The following is a 21,809-nucleotide window of genomic DNA, read 5'->3' as shown; positions in this document are numbered from 1 at the left end:
TCTGTGGGCCTCACTTACCGCTACCACCGGGAAATCCTCCAATACCTCCTCCCACTGTTCCATTGTTAAGTCAGTGACATCATGTTGCCATTTGGAATATAGCTGCAGCGGATGGGCCGTGTGTAACGTCTCCATTAAGCTCAGATAGAACGAGGAGATCACCCCTCTTGTATCCCCCAGGGAGGTAATATGAGTAATAATCGGATGTGAATCAGCAGAGACTATTTTCTACTTACGGTCTTGTGTTTGTACAGCATGCCGTACCTGAAGGTAGACATAAAATAACTTCTTAGGCAGACCAAACTCTTGTTGTAACATATTAAAGGATTTAAGACAGTTATTCTCATATAGCTGACACATTCGATTAAGACCATAGACGTCCCATAATTTCGCATTAGTTACCGTGTTTAGCTCCTTGTACAGGTGGTTAGGCCAGATCGGGGTAAGTTGTGTATACCCTTGGATTCCTACATTCTCTTTAGCTTTCCACCATACTGTGTGTATGGTGCGTAAGATACCATATTGCCTACCCTTGTCATAAAAAACTCCGCCCTCCAAAGCTGCAATTACATTCTTAGCATGTATAAGCTGCTGCACGACTCGCCCAACAGTGCTCAACTTATCTACCTCTCCTCATCCCCGAAGATGCTGTAATTGGGCCGCTATACAATACATCCGTGGGTCAGGGACACTCAACCCCCCCTGGGTTTTGGATCTACACAGCACCGCAAGTTTAATTCGGGGTGTTTTTTTCTTCCAGATGAGGTCTCGGAATATTGCATTAATAGAATAAAATATTCGGGGGAGTTATGCAAAATGTACAAGAGCTGTGGCATAAGGATCATTTTTAACAAGTTGGTGTGACCGATAAGTGACAAGGGGAGTCTAATCCACACTTGGATCTTCCATCTGAATTTATCTAATAACGGTAATAAATTCAAACGGATAAAAAATGATCTGTCTGTGTAGTACTTCCCAAAGGCATTAGACTTTGCCCAATTAATAGTCAAGCCAGAGAGACGCCCAAAATCATTAATGATTTGCATAGCTGCTGGTAGAGAGGAAGTCCAGTCATCAAGAAATAACAAAAGGTCGTCCGCATAGAGAGCGACCTTTTCCGTTACTGACCCGCAAGTGATACCCTTCACCGTTTCTGCCTTACGGAGAGCCACTGCCAAAGGTACCACTGCGATTGCGAACAATAGCGGTGAAAGAGGACACCCCTGTCTAGTCCCCCTGTGCAGTTCAAAGGAGTCAGAAAGATTGCCATTCACCTGTAATCTAGCAGTAGGGCGTGCATATAGTAACTGGACCCAATTAATAAAGCCTGACCCGAATCCCATGGCCTTTAGTACAGTAATGAGGTATCACCATTCCACACTGTCGAATGCTTTGGCCGCGTCCAGAGACGCAACCGCCGCATGGATTTGGCCCACCTGAATATTCAGGTACAGTCGTCTAATATTCACTGCCGTTGACATGTTGAGTATGAATCCGGCCTGATCAGAGTGGATTACAGACTTAATCACAAGGTTCAAACGGTTAGCCAATACCTTCGCCAACAGTTTGATGTCCACCTGCAATAAGGAAATGGGTCGGTAAGATTCTGCCTCTAGGACGTCTTTCCCCGGTTTTGGGATAACCACAATAATGGCCTCATTCATAGAAGCTGGCAGGGCCTTACTAGTTTGAGCCTCCTTAAATACTTCTAACAACTGGGGCAGGAGTATTGAGGAATACGTTTTGTAAATTTCAGCTGCCAGTCCATCCCCCCCAGGAGCTTTATTATTGGACATGTCTAGCAGCGCTATTTCCAATTCCATAAGGAAAATGGGGGCGTCCAATTGGGATTGTTGGTCTTCTGTAAGAGCAGGGAGATCAAGTGGGACCAGAAAGTCTTCCATCTGAGCCTCAGAGGCAGTAATTTTTGAGGAGTATAAATTGGAGTAAAAGGAATACATGACCTCTACCACCTGCTCCAGGGAGGTACATATCGACCCTTCTGAATTACACAGAGCTGATATAAAGCTGGACTGATGTTGGGCCTTAGTTAAGAGAGTCAACAATCTCCCTGTCTTTTCTCCCTCCTCATAGTACCGCTGTTTTTGAAAAAATCTCTTATTCATTCATCAATAATCAATCATTCAGCGACTTTTGGGCCTCTTTCCACTTATTCTCAGAATCTACAGATGGATTTAATATAAACTCAGCTTCTGTTTCTGCTACTTCTTTCGTCAGTCTCCTCACCTTTTTTCTAGTCTCCTTTTTCCTCCCATTAACCCTCGCTATCAGAATACCTCGTAGAAAGGCTTTCAGCGCGTCCCAAACAATCATCCGCGAAGCAGTAGGTAAATTAAAAGTGAAAAATTCTGCCAATTGTTGCTTAACATCTGCTACATCCACTAGTATATGCAGCCAATTCGGGTTAAATTTCCAACACCTGTCTCCCTGCTGCAAGCGCGGCTGCGAGGTAATGAAATGATTGTCAGTAACGGCGAATGATCAGACAACCTCCTAGGGAGGTAAACAATATCTCGTACAAAACGGCCCATAGCTTCATTTCCTAACACCAAATCAATTCTAGAAAATGAGCCATACGAACAAGAGTGACAAGAATACTCTCATTCTCCAAAAGTCAAAAAGCGCCGCCCCCTGTATTAAGCGCGTAAAGGGAGTAATACCCTCACTAATCACACTAGAGGTCTGGCTGAGCTTGTCTAATTTTTGACAGGGAACAGTATTAAAGTCACCGAAAAGTAGAGTGGGAACCTGTGGCAAGTCCGCGATAAAGGAGATCACTTTCCTTATCAGCGATGGTGAATAGGGCTGAGGGATATAGATCCCTATAAGAATGCATTTGAGATTAAATAAAGTGCAGTGCAAGTATATACAGTACAGACCAAAAGTTTGGACACACCTTCTCATTCAAAGAGTTTTCTTTATTTTCATGACTATGAAAATTGTAGATTCACACTGAAGGCATCAAAAGTATGAATTAACACTTGTGGAATTATATACATAACAAACAAGTGTGAAACAACTGAAAATATGTCATATTCTAGGTTCTTCAAAGTAGCCACCTTTTGCTTTGATTACTACTTTGCACACTCTTGGCATTCTCTTGATGAGCTTCAAGAGGTAGTCCCCTGAAATGGTTTTCACTTCACAGGTGTGCCCTGTCAGGTTTAATAAGTGGGATTTCTTGCCTTATAAATGGGGTTGGGACCATCAGTTGCGTTGAGGAGAAGTCAGGTGGATACACAGCTGATAGTCCTACTGAATAGACTGTTAGAATTTGTATTATGGCAAGAAAAAAGCAGCTAAGTAAAGAAAAACGAGTAGCCATCACTTTAAGAAATGAAGGTCAGTCAGTCAGCCGAAAAATTGGGAAAACTTTGAAAGTAAGGGCTATTTGACCATGAAGGAGAGTGATGGGGTGCTGCGCCACATTACCTGGCCTCCACAGTCACCGGACCTGAACCCAATTGAGATGGTTTGGGGTGAGCTGGACCGCAGAGTGAAGGCAAAAGGGCCAACAAGTGCTAAGCATCTCTGGGAACTTCTTCAAGACTGTTAGAAGACCATTTCAGGGGACTACCTCTTGAAGCTCATCAAGAGAATGCCAAGAGTGTGCAAAGCAGTAATCAAAGCAAAAGGTGGCTACTTTGAAGAACCTAGAATATGACATATTTTCAGTTGTTTCACACTTGTTTGTTATGTATATAATTCCACATGTGTTAATTCATAGTTTTGATGCCTTCATAGTCATGAAAATAAAGAAAACTCTTTGAATGAGAAGGTGTGTCCAAACTTTTGGTCTGTACTGTATATCTCCCTTCCTCATCAATTATTTTGGTGATGCAGGTAAACTGAATATTTTTATGAACCAGAATACTCACTCCCCTGGCGTATATGGAGTACGTGGTGTGGAAGCTATGTCCTTAATCCCTCTCACATTCCAGCTCAGAAGATTTACGGAGCTAGCCATAGTCATCAAACATCACCAAGCGACTAATTAGAGCGTACCTCTTAGGAACCCAATTTTCCCTAACCGCGACTCTTGGAACCCCCCTATCCCTACCCCATGTAAACAATTGGAACCAAAGGACGGACACCGGCCGTACCAACAGGTCACCGCAAAAACTCCAATGACAGGACCGCAGGATCAATAACCAAAACCAGTCAGCACCACCGGGCCCAGCCCCGTAGTTGGCTACCCCGTGAGGGGAGTGGTAGTAAAATACAAAAGTAAACTCTGAACCATGTAACACGGAACAATGAAAATAGAATCTGCAATCATTGGGGCCTGTAGAGTCCGTGGACCCACTGCTATCACCCCCTCGGACTATGCAATTTCAATATAATCTCCAACCTAGCTATATTATACAACTTCTATGGATCCCTGATATCTTTTGTTAGAAAGGGAAAACAGTGCAATCAAAATGGAAACTCTAGTACATAGTAGCATAAACATTCAGGAACACATTCTCATGCATGCATTCAGTGCAGTATATTCAAGTATTCAACGGCAATAAGAAGAGGAGATAATTCAGTCCCCGTCTGCCTGTGGTTCCGCTGCGTGGAGTTGTTGCTCATGACGATCCAGCCATCGCACCGCTTCTCTTGGGTCTTAAAAAAATGTGGTAGTCCCAAAGGCAACTACTCTCAATTTTGCCGGATAAAGCATAGAGTAGGACACGTTGAGAACTCGCAGGCGACGTTTTATATCCAGGAATTTCGCCCTTCTTTTCTGGACATCCAGAGAATAGTCAGGAAAGAGTGACACCTTCTGGCCGTTAATGGACATTGCAGGCATTTCACGAGCTTTTCTGAGAATAATGTCCCAGTCTTTATATTGGAGTATTTTCATGAGCACTGGTCTAGGTGGGGCACCCGGTGGTAAGGGTCGGGTTGGAACCCGATGCGCTCTTTCTACTGCGGAAAGCGGAGTGAGGGATTCTGTCCCAAATTGCTCTTTACTCCAATTTTCAAAGAAATCAGTAGGCTTCGGCCCTTCCACTTTTTCCGGTACTCCCACAATACGCACATTATTTCTGTGTAGACGGTTTTCCAAGTTGTCCTGTTTGGCCGCAATAACATCTAGCTTGCGGGCATGCTCACTCGTTTCCCTTCTGAGAGGTGGTATGGCGTCTTCCAGATCCCCCATGCGGCCTTCTTAAGCAGTGGTACGTTCCGCCAACCGTTTTAAATCATGGCGCACTATCGACACGTCCTCTTTAATAGTGCCCACTTGCATTGTAAGAGCGGTTAAGTACTTAATGCATTTAGTGATGGCTCGCAGGACGTCCTTAAGAGTAGGTTCTTCTGACTCTGGATCGGCATCCATCTCAGCTCTGTCTTTATAAGTTAGCAGGGAGTCACTTATGTCAGAGACATGCCTGGCTGCAGTGTCTACAGCAGTATCTTCTTCCTCCGAATCAGTGGGAGGATTGTGCCTGTTGCCACTGCTATTCTTTGCTGGGGTTGAGGCTGTATTACGGACATACTTGCCCAGCTTAGCTGCTGCTTCCCGCTGAAACTCCCCAGCGCGCTCTCGGGGCCTCAGCGTGTCGGGTCCGGCGCCATCTTGGATATCTCTATCGGCGCTTTTAGCTCCTCTCCGGCCGGTCATTTCTCCTCCTGCTGCTGTAACACAGGTACCGCAGGACTCAGGGCACCGTAAGACAGGCTGTAGGGATCCAAGTATGATATCTGGAGCGGTTTATCAGGATAATATGCCGAGGGTGTGCGGGAGCTCACCGGACCTGCGGCCGCTCACATGCTCGGCTAGCCACGCCCTCCAGATCCCCCAATGTTAATAAGACCCCAATAAGACCTCAGATCAGACCCACAATTAGACCTCAGCTCACACCCCAAAGTGAATGACCCCCAATCACACCTCAGATATAAGCCCCAATTTAAATAAGACCCCATTCAGACCTCACATCAGACCCCCAGTCTCAAATCAGCCCCCATGCCTCATTTGATCAGTCCCTAGACTCATATCAGCCCCCATGCCTCTTTTGATCAGCCCCAGTCTCATATTAGCTCCCATGCCTCATATGATCAGTCCCCATCCTCATATCAGCCCCCATGCCTCTTTTGATCAGCTCCCACTGTCTCAGATGTGCCCCATGCCTCAGATGACATAAAAAAAAAAAAATCACTTACCTCTCCTGCTCCGGGCACCGCCGCTACACACCCCAGCGCTCTTCTTCCTCCTCCTCCGTCGGCTGTGTTGTGAACCGGCGTGCACAGCGTGAGGTCACAGAGCACCGTCATGCTGTGCGCAGCCACAGCACAGCCAACAGCGGAGGACCAGGAAGCAGTGAGTACAGAGCCCTCACTGCTTCCCGGTCCTCTGGTAATAATGAGCACTTCCATAATGGAAGCGCTCATTAGTATTCATTCCAAAAGAGGCAGGGACACTTTGGGGGGGAAAAACTGCGTCTTATGGGGCAAAAAATACGGTAGGTTAGGAGCTATTGTCAAATAATTTCAGAATCTGGCCAACCCCTTCTTACCTTCAGACGCATATAAGATGGCCCTAAAAAGGCTGCATCCTGTGTAGTTCTACTGGAGAAAATGTAGATAATTGTGGTGCCATATGATGATCTAAGCTCAGTTCAGGAGAACCATGGAAAAGCTATGATGGCATCCAAAATATGGACCCTAAAATGCAGCACAATCTAAAATAGGCCTGTGTGATGATATCCTAATTCTTTATAATTCTAAGTAAAGTAACAGGTTCTGTAAATGTTTCTAATCTTAAAGGCCATGTACACTTTCGGGGGAATTTTTTTTATGATTGCATTTTACTCATTTTGGGCTAAAAATCATTTTTTTCAGTTGGTCTTTATTAAAAATATTGAGTGGTTCTGTCACAAAGGGTTAACAGTTTTTCTAGCTGTGTGAATGGTACTTTCACTTTGTGCTGGTCATCTAATAAACCTTATCTCTAAATTACTAAAAAGTCATAAACACTTATTCAAAGCCACATTATTATCAGTAAGATATGAATTGAGCTATAATGAATGTTTATAAGGTCAGAGATCAGAGACAAGAAGCCTGTCAGCTGGGCTGCCTGACAGAACAGAGTGAAAAATCTGTTTCTGCTCCTAGAGAAACTCAAGGCTGCACAAAGACAGTGGTTTAAAATGTTTAATAAAGATCAACTCAAAATGAGTACAATACAATAATAATAAAAAAAAATTCCCTCAAATGCTTGGTGTCCAATCAGTAATGGTATGTTCACATGACCGCAATTTAAAAATCCAAATTAAATTCATATGAAATCTGTGCTTTATTGATCTCAATGTAAGTCCATCTTGGTTATCATGAACCTGCAGATTTTTTCAGTGTAGATTTGTGAGTGCAGATTTGAAACCAATTTTGAGAAGTGACATGTCTTGACACAGATTCCACATAGAGATCTTTGCAAGTTAGCCAAATACAGTGGAGCTATGTAATCTGCCTGTGAAGCCATGGCAGTTCAAACTGCAAATCTATGTCAGAAATACAAAGGTCAACCTTGGATTTCTACTGCAAACTCTTATTTGGATTTTCTCACATGATTTAATAATCGTGTGAACGTACAATAAGGCTTACTTAACCATCCAGTGGTTGATGATCTTACAATGATTGAAAGCTATCTCTGTATATACACCAATACAGGGAAAGTTCTTAACCCCTTAACCCACCATGACATACCCGTTTGTCATAAGCATTAAGGAGTTGTAGGGGCTGGACTCACACGTTAAGCTCACTTCAGATGCAGCAGGTACCAGTTGAACAATACAGCAGGCACCCACCAGCAGCGACTCTGTTCAGAGATAAATTCAATCCTGGTCATTTATCCCCTGAAATGCCATGGTCTGTAGCGATTGCAGCATCTATTGGGTTAAACAGAGGGAGAGGGCTCTCTCTGCCTTGCAATTGGAGCCCCAGCAGCATTATCGCAAGGCCCTGATTGGCTGCTATGACAGCCTGGGGCCTTGTGAAGGCTACCAGCGCAGTCATAACTAGTTGCCTGAAAAGCTGTGCCCAAGGCATGGCCTGACAGGCAGCCAGTGGAAATACCACAGATTGCAACAGTATGGTATAAGCGATTAGAAGATTGCATGTTCAATAAAAAAATGTTTTACATGAAATATTATATATACTGTATATATATATATATATAAATATATATATTTATTTATATACACACACCCTTTCTGAAGTTTACATATAAAAATCAAAAAAACTATTCTAATATAACAATATTTGTTGTGTGTAACAGGCAGTTCCTAAGTATTCACCCTTCTCTGGTATTCATCCTTTAACCCCTGTACAATAGCTGGAACTCGGGTCTGGTTCCAAGGTACCACAGTAATAACTTCGGCTCATCGGAGCCAATACATTCTAATACTGTACGGAGCACTCGCGCCGTACAGTATTGAAACTAAGTTTTATGCGAATCGAGTTCAGATGTTTCATCCGAAGTCGATTCGCTTATCCCTAGTAATAACCTGTTTCCACAGATCAGACTGCATTTTCAACGTGCAGACTTGTACAAATATGTAAGCAGTGGGCTCCCCCTATTGGTATATGTTGGTAGTCAATATAACAGCAGTTCCATACTTATCTCCATTCACCATGTGCCCTGCCATTATGTTAGGTATGCCATTTTCATGTCGTGTGACTGTGTTTTTATTTCTGATACTATATTTCTTCGACACAAGTGGTTTTCGCTAGCAAAACATCTTCTATTGTTTCTCACCTGTACAGATGAAGCCAGGTAACCCTCCATAGATTAGGTCATCATTGTCAGGTAGTATGAAGGGACAGCGGGTCTGCACCTCCAGGCAGTACTGCTTGCAGGGAATACCATTACGACACTGTCGCTGGGTCACGTTAAAATACTCTGAGCACAGCCAGGCTTTGTAGACGGCCTATAAATGAAACAGAACCATGAAAGTTAGAGAAAATGTCAAATGTTCACCAATTTAATCAGTCATAACCATAGTTTATAGATTATAGATGTCATAGATGAAAATATATAGATCGACCATGAGACGGATAATATAGACATGTAAGCTATAGATGTATATAAAGCTGCACCTATTTGACTGCAAAGCAGAATGATGTCTCAATTAACGCTAAACATAGAACTGGCATCATTTTATACCCCATACTCTTAAGGTGTTAAACCAAAAAAAATATTAACCACCTATCCATGGGATGGATAATAAATTTATGATTGCTGGCATAGGACTAAAGTGCTACCGAAAGTGGAATTTAGAAACTTCATCCTGAGGAAACTGATCCTTATTCTATTGCTTTGAAAACAAAGTCAAGAAATGCCACCTAGTGGTAATGATGATAAGTACACACATAGATAACCAAACCATAAAATACTGCAATGGAAGTGCACTACATTTTCAGCAGTGGTACTATATGATTTTAGTAAAGCCTCCTGCTTGTAAAGTGAGAGATGCGGGTATTAATAGCATACCTCCTTTTTTGTTGTCTATGTAATGCCCTATATTGATGCAGATTCACCAAATACTGCTTATTTCCCTAAAATAATCTACCTCCATATCAATGTTCAGAAAAGTATTAGAAGCTTTTCTGTTACCTAGGCCTCATGCACATGAGCATGTAAAAATAATAAATTAGACACTTAGGTTCTGTGCTGTCTTTCTGTGGGGCCTGAGGCATGTTCACTGGATGTTCTCAGTACTAAGTTCTCACCATACAGCAGCACACAGGAATCTAGCAATGCACTACTACGAATTTCTGACATATACAAGGGTACTGTAAGGCTACTTTCACACTAGCGTTGTTTTAATCCGGCGTTCAATTCCGACACCGGAACTGCCCGCCGGATCCGGAAAAACGTGTGAAAGCGGATTACATTTGAATCCTGATCAGGATTTTGATCACAATGAAAAAATGCATTGGAAAAAACGGATCCGCCATTTATGGACTTTAACTTTTTTCACATTTTTCGGGTTTAACATCCAAAAGCCGGATCCGGTTTGACTGAACACACAGCGCCGGATCCAGGGTTAATGCAAGTCAATGGGAAAAAGACCGGATCCGGCGTTCAGTCAAAGTGTGGATTTTTGGCCGGAGGTAAAAATACAACATGCTACGTTTTTCTAAAAAGCCTGAACTGAAGACATCCTGATGCATCCTGAACGGATTACTCTCCATTCAGAATGCATTAGGATAAAACTGATCAGTTCTTTTCCGGATTTGAGCCCCTAGGACGGAACTCAGCGCCGGAAAAGAAAAACACTAGTGTGAAAGTACCCTAACACTTGCGTTTTTCTTTTCCAGCATAGAGTTCCGTCAAAAGGGCTCAATGCCGGAAATGAACTGATCAGTTTTATCCCCATGATTTCTGAATGGAGAGCATTCTGTTCAGGATGCATCAGGATGTCTTCAGTTCAGTCTTTTTGACTGATCAGGCAAAAGATAAAACCGCAGCATGCTACGGTTTTATCTCCGGCCCAAAAAACTAAAGACTTGCGTGAATGCCGGATCCGGATGCCGGAATGTATTAGTGCTGGATCTGGCATTCAAAATACCAGAAGACAATCGGACAGACGGATCAGTTCTTGCAATGCATTTGTAAGACGGATCAGGATCCTGATCAGTCTTAAAATGCAATCAGTTGGCAACTGCCTGCCGGATTCCTCTGCCGCAAGTGTAAAAGTAGACTAAGGCCTCTTTCACACGGGCGTTGAGGGAAAAGGTGCAGGTGCGTTGCAGGAACTGGTGCGATTCTTCGGCGCAAGTGCAAAACATTGTAATGTGTTTTGCACTCGCGTGAGAAAAATTGCTCATGCTTGGTACCCAAACTGGTACACAAATCGGTGTTCTGTAGATTGTATTATTTTCCCTTATAACATGGTTATAAGGGAAAATAATAGCATTCTTAATACAGAATGCTTAGTACAAAAGGGCTGGAGGGGTTAAAAAAATAATAATAATTAAACTCACCTTAATCCACTTGCTCGCATAGCCGGCATCTCTTCTGTCTTCTTTTTTGCTGTGTGAAGGAAAAGGACCTGTGGTGACGTCACTGCGTTCATCACATGATCTTTTACCATGGTGATGGATCATGTGACGGACCATGTGATTACCGGAGTGACGTCACCACATGTCCTTTTCCTGCACACAGCAAAGAAGGAGACAGAAGAGAAGCCGGGCTGCGCGAGCAAGTGGATTAAGGGGAGTTAAATTATTTTTAATTTTTTTTTAACCCCTCCAGCACTATTCTACTATGCATTATGTATTCAGAATGCTATTATTTTCCCTTATAACCATGTTATAAGGGAAAATAATAAAATGATCGGGTCTCCATCCCGATCGTCTCCTAGCAACCGTGCGTGAAAATCGCACCGCATCCGCACTTGCTTGCGGATGCTTGCGATTTTCACGCAGCCCCATTCACTTCTATGGGGCCTGCGTTGCGTGGAAACCACACAATATAGAGCATGCTGCGATTTACATGCAACGCAGAAGTGATGCGTGAAAATCAACGCTCATGTGCACAGCCCCATAAAAATGAATGGGTCCGGATTCAGTGCGGGTGCAATGCGTTCACTTCACGCATTGCACTCGCGCGGAATACTCGCCCGTGTGAAAGGGGCCTAAGGCTACATGCACATGACTGGTGTGTGTTTTGCGGATCCGCAAAACACAAATGGCCTCAGTGTGTTTTCCGACATTTGCGGAACAGCACGGACAGCCATTGATATAACTGCCTATTCTTGTCCGCCAAACGGACAAGAATAGGACAGGATTATATTTTTTTTGCGGACCACAGAACGGTGAATTGAAGGCTTTATTCACACAGTCAGGCTACGTTCACATTTCTGTTTTTCATTTACGTATGCTGTCCGCATTTTAATATGTCTGTGCACATATCAGTATTTTTTTTACTGTGATGTGCACCAAACACGCCCACGGGTCTGTGAAAATCACAGCACAAGGCCTCATGCACACGACCGTATGTATTTTGTGGTCCGCAAAAATACGGATGACGTCCATGTGCATTGCGTATTTTGCGGAACGGAACAGCTGGACCCTAATAGAACAGTACTATCCTTTTCCGTAAAGCGGACAATAATAGGACATGTTCTATTTTTTTGCGGAACGGAAATACGGACATATGGAAACGGAATGCACACGGAGTAACTTCCTTTTTTTCGTTGCGGACCCATTGAAATTAATGGTTCCATATACGGTCCGCCTGGAACGGACACTGAATAAAATACGTTATTGTGCATGAGCCCCAACACGGATGGCAGACTGACAGGAGATTGATAGGAGATTCTTTGGAAATTAATTTGCACCTGAGCAGCGTCTGTGGATTACAGATGACGCATGGAGGATCAAAACGGACACATGGACCAAACACGGATCCTTCATGGATGAAAAATGGACACTTTTTTTCATGGATGTGACACTGATATGGAAATCTGAACGAGGCCTCAGTGTTCGGTCAGCGATTTCCATCAGTGGTTGTGAGCAAAAAACATCTGCGGGTCTAAACACAGAACTCGTGCAGATCTTTCCCTTAGGCAAACCGCGGATCCGCAAAAAACGGAAGCCGCCCGTGTTGCCTTCCGCAATTTGTGGAACGGGCGCCGGCAATATAAATGCCTATTCTTGTCCGCAAAGCGCGGACAAGAATAGGACATGTTATATTTTTTTAACGGGGCCGCAGAACGGAGCCACGGATGCGTACAGCACACGGAGTGCTGTCTGCACCTTTTGCGGCCCCATTGAAGTGAATGGGTCCGCATCTGAGCCACCAAAATGGCGGCTTGGATGCGGACCCAAACAACGGTCGTGTGCATGAGGCCTTAAGGCCTCATGGACACGACCGTTGTTTGTCTCCGCGTCCGTTTCGCCGATTTTAGCGTTTCAGATGCGGACCCATTCATTTCTATGGAGCCGTTGAAAATGCGGATAGTGCACCGTTTGCCATCCGCGTCCGTGATCCGTGGTTCCAGTCCATCAAAAAAATATAACCTGTCCTATTCTTGTCCGCGGAAAACAGTTTGCGGACCCATTCAAGTCAATGGGACTGCTAAAAAACACAGAGGCACACAAGATTGTCATCCGTGTCCGTGCGTCCGCGTCCGTTTTATTCCTATCATTTCCATGGCAAACCTGACTTAGACTTTTTTTTACCTTCCTTTATGTCTGGTGGTCCTCCAAAAATAAAGGAAGACACACGGAAACAAAAACGGAAACGGATCACGGAACAACAGAACCCCATTTGCGAAACGGAACACAACAACGGTCGTGTGCATGAAGCCTAATGCTCACGTACATTAACACATTTGCTCCCCGTGCATGTGCTGCGGACTGCAGATAGCGGTCCGCAATGCACAGGTACCAGACACACAACCATGTTTTTTGTCTGCATCCGATCTGCAATTTTTCTGGGTCTGATGCAGACCCATTAACTTCAATGGGGCCACAAAAGATGCGGACAGCACACTGTGTGCTGTCCACATCCACATGTCCCTTCCGTTGCCCCGCAAAAACATAGAACATGTCCTATTAAACAAAGGACTCTTCTATAGATCACAGAACATTCCTTTCTGCAAAATGCAGAACGCACACTGTCAGTACCCATGTTTTGCTGGTCCGCGATATGCGGACCGCAAAAACACCAATGGTCATGTGCATGAGCCTTTAAAGTCTCGGAAAACATGAGGAAGAGGGTGATCTGCCCTTGAAAGACATCGTTGGGTAGTTAAAGAACTCTGAATTTGAGCATGGCACTGTAATAGAAGGTAACCGATGCAACAAGTCAATTCCATTATGAACTGTGTGTGGAAGTGTTTAGGAACCACGCAGAGACAGACCACGTAAAGTTACAGAGTGGAGATGCAGAGTGCATAAAAGTGATCAACACTCTGCTGACTTGTTAAGCGCAGTTCCAAACCTCCTCTGGCATTAACCGCAGCCTCACCTTGCCATGTATGATGCTAAGCATCAGAGGGTTGTGTAAAGCACAGCATCACTAGACTCTGGAACTATGGAACATGTTCTGTGGAGTGAATCACGTTTCTCTGCCAGGAGAACATTACTTGTCTGACTGCATTGTGCCAACTGTAAAGTTTGGTAGAGGAGAAATAAGGGCTCATGAACATGTGCACTCAGTGCTGCAGACCGCATGGTCCGCAATGCATAGGTACCTGAATGGGTCTGCAATCCGCAAGAATCATTCCGCACCTGTTCCATTTATTTGCGGTGTGGAGGCATGAACTGAAATCCCACAGATGCGCTTCGTAGTGCTTCCGTAGACTTCTACTCCATGTCTCAACCCCGAACCTTGCAGATTGCGGGCCCATTCAAGTACATTGAATGATATGGCTGGTGCCCCTATTTTGCGGACCTGCTGTTTGTGGGCCGCAATACAGGCACAGGCTGTACACCTTCATGTGCATAAACCGTAATTGAATGGTTCTTTCTCAGCAGTTGGTCTAGGCCCCTTAGTTCTGGTGAAGGGAAATCTTAATGCTTCAGTATATGAAAACATTTTGGACAATTGCATGCTTCTAACTTTGTGGGAACAGTTTAGGAAAGACCCTTTTCTGCTCCAGCATCACTGTGCTCCAGAGAACCAAACATGGTCCAAAAAGTCCAAGTTGGGTGAGTTTGTCGGCCAAAGAAATGAATTGACCTACACAGAGCCCTGACCTCAACCTCATCAAACAACTTTAAGATGAGCTAGAATAGAAATTACAAGTCAGGCCCCCTTGTCCAACATCAGTGTCTGACCTCACAAATGCTATTCTGGATGAATGAGCAAACATTCCCTCAGAAACACTCCAAAGTTCACCTAAAAGAGTGGAAGTTTTGTGTCACGGTCCCTCCAGTGAAAGAGGTTAGAAGATCTGAGAGACTGGCTGCATGTTAGGTCATCTGTTTTCACTTGTTGCAGTGTTGTTGTTGGTAATGACCACACCTCTTGTATCAGGTGGAGCTTGTTGTCATTACTGCTCCTCTATTTAGTCTGGACTCACACTTCATACCATGTGGTTGATATTCTCTGCCTGGAGTTGGAAGAGCTGGTGTGTGGTCCTCATTTGAGTTCCTGCTCATCCATTTTCTATTGAAGATAAGTGTAGTCTCAGACCCTGTCACTAATCCTAGGGCTTTTCAGGGTTACTAGGGCCTAAGTTTACAGTGTATGAATATTCCCACCTTCAGGGTCTATTCATACTGACAGGAGTAAGGGCTAGGTTTAGGGTTTCCTTAGGTGGTCACCATTTCCCTTTCCCTAGCCTTGAGGCCTAGTTCCTGGTCATTTTCCTTCTGTTGTCATTCTGGTGTTCCTCCCCTCCCCCTACACTGACATTTTGTTTGCTAAAGGAGGGACCACTTCCATATTAATGCCTATGGATTTAGAATGGAATGTTATAAAAGCTTTTGTAAGTGTAATGTGTAGGCATGGCCGGCCTTAGCTATGTGTGACCCTTGCAGTTGCACAGGGCGCCGGCTGCCAGACTGCATAAGGGGCGGCAGCGGGTGAGGTGCAATTAAATTTGTGCACTGTTCACTTTCCTGGCTGTTGCCCCCACAGTATCATCGATCAGCTGTGTAACTAACTACATATTGAGTCGGTCTAAGGAGTCCTTAGTCTGACTCCATATCCAGTAGCAATTGTGCCATAGGGCCAGCCTGTTTTGCATCTTAGTTGCTGAGACAGACTGGCGGGATGATGTCTATAGTCACGACGCAAGTGGTGGAGCGGGGCACTGCTGATTTCTTTCTCTGCAATGCAACAATGACAGTTGGGCAGAGAAGAGAGACTGACTGATTCTTTATCATGCTGACAGGCTGCAGCGAGTGGAACAGTGCTCCAGGTCCAGCAGGCTGACAACCATGGAATTCATTTCCTGCTCAGTGCCAATTTACCATTTATTGCATTTTTAGGCTCTGTTCAAATAATGTTTAAGGGGTTGACTGGCCTAAAAGCTGACAGTCCCTGTGCTCCTAACATGTGTCCTCTTCCAGTAAATGGCCTCACCGGTCATGGAAAAAAGCTATTTTATGGTTCCTTGAGGAGAGGACGCGGATGTGGATGACAATCTTGTGTGCCTCCACGTTTTTTAGCGGTCCCATTGACTTGAATAGGTCCGCGAACCGTTTTCCGCAAAAATAATAGGACAGGTTATATTTTTTTGACGGACTGGAACCATGGATCGAGGACGCGGATAGAAAACGGTGCATTAGCCGAGTTTTCAACGGACCCAGTGAAAATAAATGGGTCCGCAGAAAATCACGAAAAATGGCGCAACGGACACGGAATAAAACAACGGTCGTGTGCATGAGGCCTAAGGCCTCTTTCACACTACCGTATGGCTATTTGAGTGTTTTGCGGTCCGTTTTTCACGGATCCGTTGTTCCGTTTTTTGGTTTCCGTTGCATTTCTGTTCCGTTTTTCCATATGGCATATACAGTATACAGTAATTACATTAAAAAAATTGGGCTGGGCATAACATTTTCAATAGATGGTTCCGCAAAAACGGAAGACATACGGATGCATTTCCGTATGTGTTCCGTTTTTTTGCGGACCCATTGACTTGAATGGAGCCACGGAACGCGATTTGCGGGCAATAATAGGACATGTTCTATCTTTAAACGGAACGGAAAAACGAAAACGGAATGCATACGGAATACATTCCGTTTTTTTTTGCGGAACCATTGAAATGAATGGTTCCGTATACGGACCGTATACGGAAGTCAAAAAACGGACCGCAAAACGGGAAAAAAAAACTGTAGTGTGAAAGAGTTTATTTCCTAGGCCAGACAACCCCTTTAACCACTTAACACAATATGATGTACCTGAACGTCATAAGAGTTAAGGGGAAGTATGGAGTGCGCTGACATGCTGAGCTCTCTCCATACACCCAGGTGCCACCTGTATAATATAGTGGACAGCAACCTTCGGTAACAGGGATCACAGATGCCTCCAATCCCAGTCATTTAACCCCTGAAATGCTGCTGTCAATAGTGATCACAGCATATGTGGAGTTAGACAGAGGGATAGAGCTCTGGTCAGATCCCCCACGGCGCAATTGCAGGGCTCTGATTGGCTGCTATGACAGCCTGGGGCCTTGTGAAGACCCCAGGCCTGTCAATGTGAGCTACCTACTAAGCTGTGTCTGAAACATAGCTTAGCAGAACGCCTGTCAAAATCCCATAGACTGCAATAGTATTCTATTGTAATCTCTGGTACAAGCGATCAGAAAAATCGCATATTTAAGTCCCCTAAGGGGACAAAAAATTACAGTAAAAAAAGTGAAAGAAATGTTTTCCAAAATTAAAATCACCCCTATTTTTCAAAAAGGAATAAACAATAAAAAAGTAAACATAATTTGTATCGCTGTGTCCAAAAGTGACAGAACCAATAAAATATAAAAACATTAATCATCTGCAGTGAACACAGAAGCGTAAATTAGTATGATGCCATTAAAAAATGATGTCGTCTTGCAAAAAATAAGCTCTCATATAGCTATAGAAAATGTAAAAAGTTATGGCTCCTGGAAGGTAGGGAAGAAAAAAATTAAAATTGGCTGCATGCTTAAAGGGGTATTCCCATCTCAGAAAATGGGGGCATATCCTATAGTTGCGGATCCCATATACTTCTATAGGGAGAGTGCTTGGAGGTGGCCGGACCTGAAAGTGGTGGAGGGCGCACTGTGCATATCCAGCCGCCCTACATTCATTCCTATGGGGCCGCAAAATAGCCGAGCACTGGCTCGGCTATTTCCATCGGCCGCATAAAAATGAATGGGAGTGGTTTTTCGCGCAAGTGCGGTACTCTCCCATTCACTTTTATGGGGAGAGCGCTTAGTGGTGGCCTCACCCGGGTCCACCAGCCACCACCTTCCCTGCTCCTAGCGATATGCCCCCATTGTCTGAGATGGGAATACCCCTTTAAGGATACAAAAGCATAGCACCCCACACGTTTCTATTCTGTAGTGTCTGGTAAAAAATGTATATGTTTTTTTTTACAATGGAACTCTATGGTGAATGGATGACATTGCACGGCATACGTCTGAGGCATCCGTTAACATACACATTTTTTATACGTTAAACCGATGGCAAAAATGTGATGTGAACCCACCCTTTGGTATACCTTTTTTACATTATGGAATAGTATATTCCATAAAAAACTTTCTATCTATAAAGAATTAAATCTACATAGCCACCAGAATAAAAAGGATAACAATCACTATTAAATCAATACATAAAATAAAAAGTGTTATACATGCACTGTACGTCAAGATGATCATGGGTGGCACAGCATTGTAAGCATACTGTAGCAGGAGCCGACATACTGACAGCTTGGCTCCCACTATAACACCCAGGATTGAAGATAACTCCGATCCTGGCCATATAACCCTATAGATGCCATGGTCACTGTTGCCTGCTGCATGTACATATTTTACGGAGGGAGTGGGCTTCCCCTATCACATTGCAGTGTACACAAGCGATGAATCTATCCGTGGAACTAAAAAGGTTAAAAAGGTTGTATAAAATAAAAGATCCACCTTTTCTCACTTAATATTTAAACAAAATAAACACAAAACAACCCCCTCAAAATGATATCACAAGGTCCATAATTACCTTTATATTAATGCCCTATTCTATAGGCACCACCACTGATCATCTGTTTGGTGCTAGAACTACAAAGCTCTGTCTGATGTGCAGTAGCCAGAGTTAGTAAAAGCAGCACTGTTCCCGATGCTTCCAGTCGAACCCCAGATGATAATATATTCATGGTCTTTCCTAAGGATAGGCCATCAATATAAAATTCTGAGAAAACCCCTTTAACCCACAAGGTGATTGATCTGAAGAATGAAAAAAAAATTTTTAGTGGCCGGCAAACTATGCAAAGACAAAGTCATAGCTGGGAGAAGTCATCATGGTGGTGTAAACCAGATGGAGAATAACTAAATTTAAATGTTTATTGTGCCACTGACTGAGTCTGATCAGTGTGGTAGCATCTCATATAATCTACAGAGCAATAATTACCACCAATTATTGCTCTGTAGATTATATGAGATGCTACCACACTGATCAGACTCAGTCAGTGGCACAATAAACATTTAAATTTAGTTATTCTCCATCTGGTTTACACCACCATGATGACTTCTCCCAGCTATGACTTTGTCTTTGCATAGTTTGCCGGCCACTAAAAAAATTTTTTTCATTCTTTAGATCAATCACCTTGTGGGTTAAAGGGGTTTTCTCAGAATTTTATATTGATGGCCTATCCTTAGGAAAGACGCATTCTCTTTTGTGAAACACCAAGCATACCTTTACAACTCTTCAGGCCATACTAGGAGTTGTAGTTTCACACTCTACACACTAGAAAGAGCTAAACTGACTATGCAATTGGTATCTGTACTGAGCTGTTTTTGAACTGGTGCTGTATATATTAAAAAAAAAATGCACAAAAAACTGCCAAGAAAAGCTTTGTGTGCTACCTCCCTTTAAGAGGTTTTCATATCCTTTCATATTGATGACCTATTCTCAGGATGGGCCATCAGTATCAGTGGGGACTGTGGCGAAAGCCACTTCACCACAGTGTTTTGGAGGGGGCTGTTTGCCAGCCTCCTGCCCCTGGATTACGGCCCTTTAAGATACTTTTACTAACTTTTAAACCCCTGAACCTATTCAAGTGAATTTTGGATAGGTTTGTCCCCAAGTTATACTGGTTAAATTTATATAAGTTATATGTATGTACAATGTAAACTCACAAAGTTGTAACAATTTATAAGAAGTGTAACTTTTCAGCTTAGGAGATAGTTGTGTAGATACAGAAATTGACTCAATTATCTCCTAGACCAGGGACCAGCAACCTTCGGCACTCCAGCTGTTGTGAAACTACAATTCCCAGCATGCTCCATTCATTTCTATGTGAATTCTTAGAAGAGCAGAGCAAGTATTCATGCTGGGAGTTGCAGTTTCACAACAGCTGGAGTGCCGGAGGTTGCTGATCCCTGTCCTAGACAGAGCGGAGGAATATGCTGGGTGTGTTTCTATTGTCCCATTGTGCCATTGTCCCATTGTGTCCGATTTGCTGCTGTACTTACATTGTATGTGTTGTAATATATTGATTGGTTGTATTTCAAAACCCTGTGGGCTGTACTATGTTTGTGGATTGTGAATAAAAGAGGCTGTACGTGCAAGTACAGTCAGCTCTGCTTGACCTCAAAACAAAGTGTCGTCTCGTTCTTGGGGGAATTGGATTGTATGCTGATTGCCAGGAGTGTAAGCTGACTGTATGCTTTTCCTGTTCCGCGGTTTCCAGTGTTCGTGTAGTTTGCAGTAGCTGCCTGTGCATTGGAAAGGGGAATATCGTCTGAACGGAGTTGTGTGCTGAACGGTCCGTTACAGGGACCAACACCCTTGCTGTTCTGCAGTAGCTCCAGAGGTCAGTGCTAAAAATATAGCTCTACTGTGTGTAGTGAACAAAGATAGTTACTGCAGCTCTGTGTGTCGTGGATGGAGCTGAGCTACGGCATTAGAGCACATTAGTGTGAGTGCCAAGTATGAGATCCTGCCAGTTACTGATGGCCAACTCTAAGGCCACCAACTTAAAAAAAAAACAACAAGAAAAAGGAAAACCCCTTTAAATGTGTGTCAGAATGTCTCAGTGGGGTTTTCTCTACTGTTTGCTGCCCAGTGGATCAGATTTGAGCCTGTAGTACACATTCATAGAACAGGCAAAGGATGCCCAAACACAGAGAGGGGAATTCATGATTTTCTGGTGTAAAAAAGTAACAAGACCCATATTTGCAATTTTTTTTTTATGCCATTGCACCTAAATCTAGGCGTAAGTGGCATTTCTACACCGCCCTCCATACAGCATTAAAATGTATGGGCTCCAGAGAGGCAAATTCGTTATCACCGAAGTCTCATGGGTATCCGTGGGACTTCGGTGTATAACTTTGGGATTTGATTTTTCCACTTGAAAACTATTTTAAAACCTTCAGTACCAAGGTACCAGTCGGTACTGAAGCCAACTTCGGATACCTGTTTTAAAATGGTTTTGCGAGACTTTGGAGATAATGAATTTCACCTCACCGGAGCCCATACATTTTGATACCGTATAGAGATGGATCTCCGTACAGCATTAAGATGAAGTAATCCAAAGCTCTCTTCGCTCATCTCTAAGGCCTAGTTCACACGAACGTGTGTGATCTGTGGCCGTATTGCGGCCCGCAAATCGCGGGCCGCAATACACGGCCACAGTTCCGTGTGAATTCCGCATCACGGATGCGGACCCATTCACTTCAATGGGTCTATAATCCGGAATCGCGGAACGGCCGCATGGGACGGGACCCCTCGGAAGCACTACGGAGTGCCTCCGTGGGGTTACGTCCCGCACTTCCGTTCCGCTAAAAGATAGAACAAGTCCTATCTTTTAGCGGAACGGCCGGATCGCGGACCCATTAAAGTGAATAGGTCCGCGATCCGATGCGGCTGACCTACGGCCGGCGATCGAGCATTGCGGCCCGCTATTTGCGGGCCACTTCACAGGCACGGGTCACACACGTTCGTGTGAACCCGGCCTAATGCTGGTCTATGATAAATCTCCCCAAAAGTCTTCTAGCTGCAATCTGGAGAGAACTCTGGATATGTACTGGAGGCAGTATTGGAATAGGATCTTTCTCTTTTCCCACTTTTCTGCCACATAATAGTAATCAGGTGGCATAATGAATCAAGGTAAAAATTGAAGGCAACCAGAATTTTTCTTTTTTTCTGGACAACCT

At 43.8% G+C, this 21,809-nt stretch overlaps 1 protein-coding gene across 1 annotated transcript in view; it reads right to left on the bottom strand.

The window, feature by feature from the left end:
* Positions 1-21,809, bottom strand: part of FAM155B (family with sequence similarity 155 member B) — a 339,760-nt gene that overhangs the window by 37,989 nt on the left and 279,962 nt on the right. Inside the window, 1 exon segment of the mRNA XM_040405070.1 lies at positions 8,762-8,933. Within this exon segment, the coding sequence (XP_040261004.1) occupies positions 8,762-8,933 (172 nt within the window).

Source organism: Bufo bufo, chromosome 8, assembly GCF_905171765.1.
Source record: "Bufo bufo chromosome 8, aBufBuf1.1, whole genome shotgun sequence".
Taxonomy (NCBI): domain Eukaryota; kingdom Metazoa; phylum Chordata; class Amphibia; order Anura; family Bufonidae; genus Bufo; species Bufo bufo.
The sequence above is the reverse complement of the archived record's forward strand: the minus strand, read 5'-3'. Positions and strand labels throughout refer to the sequence as shown.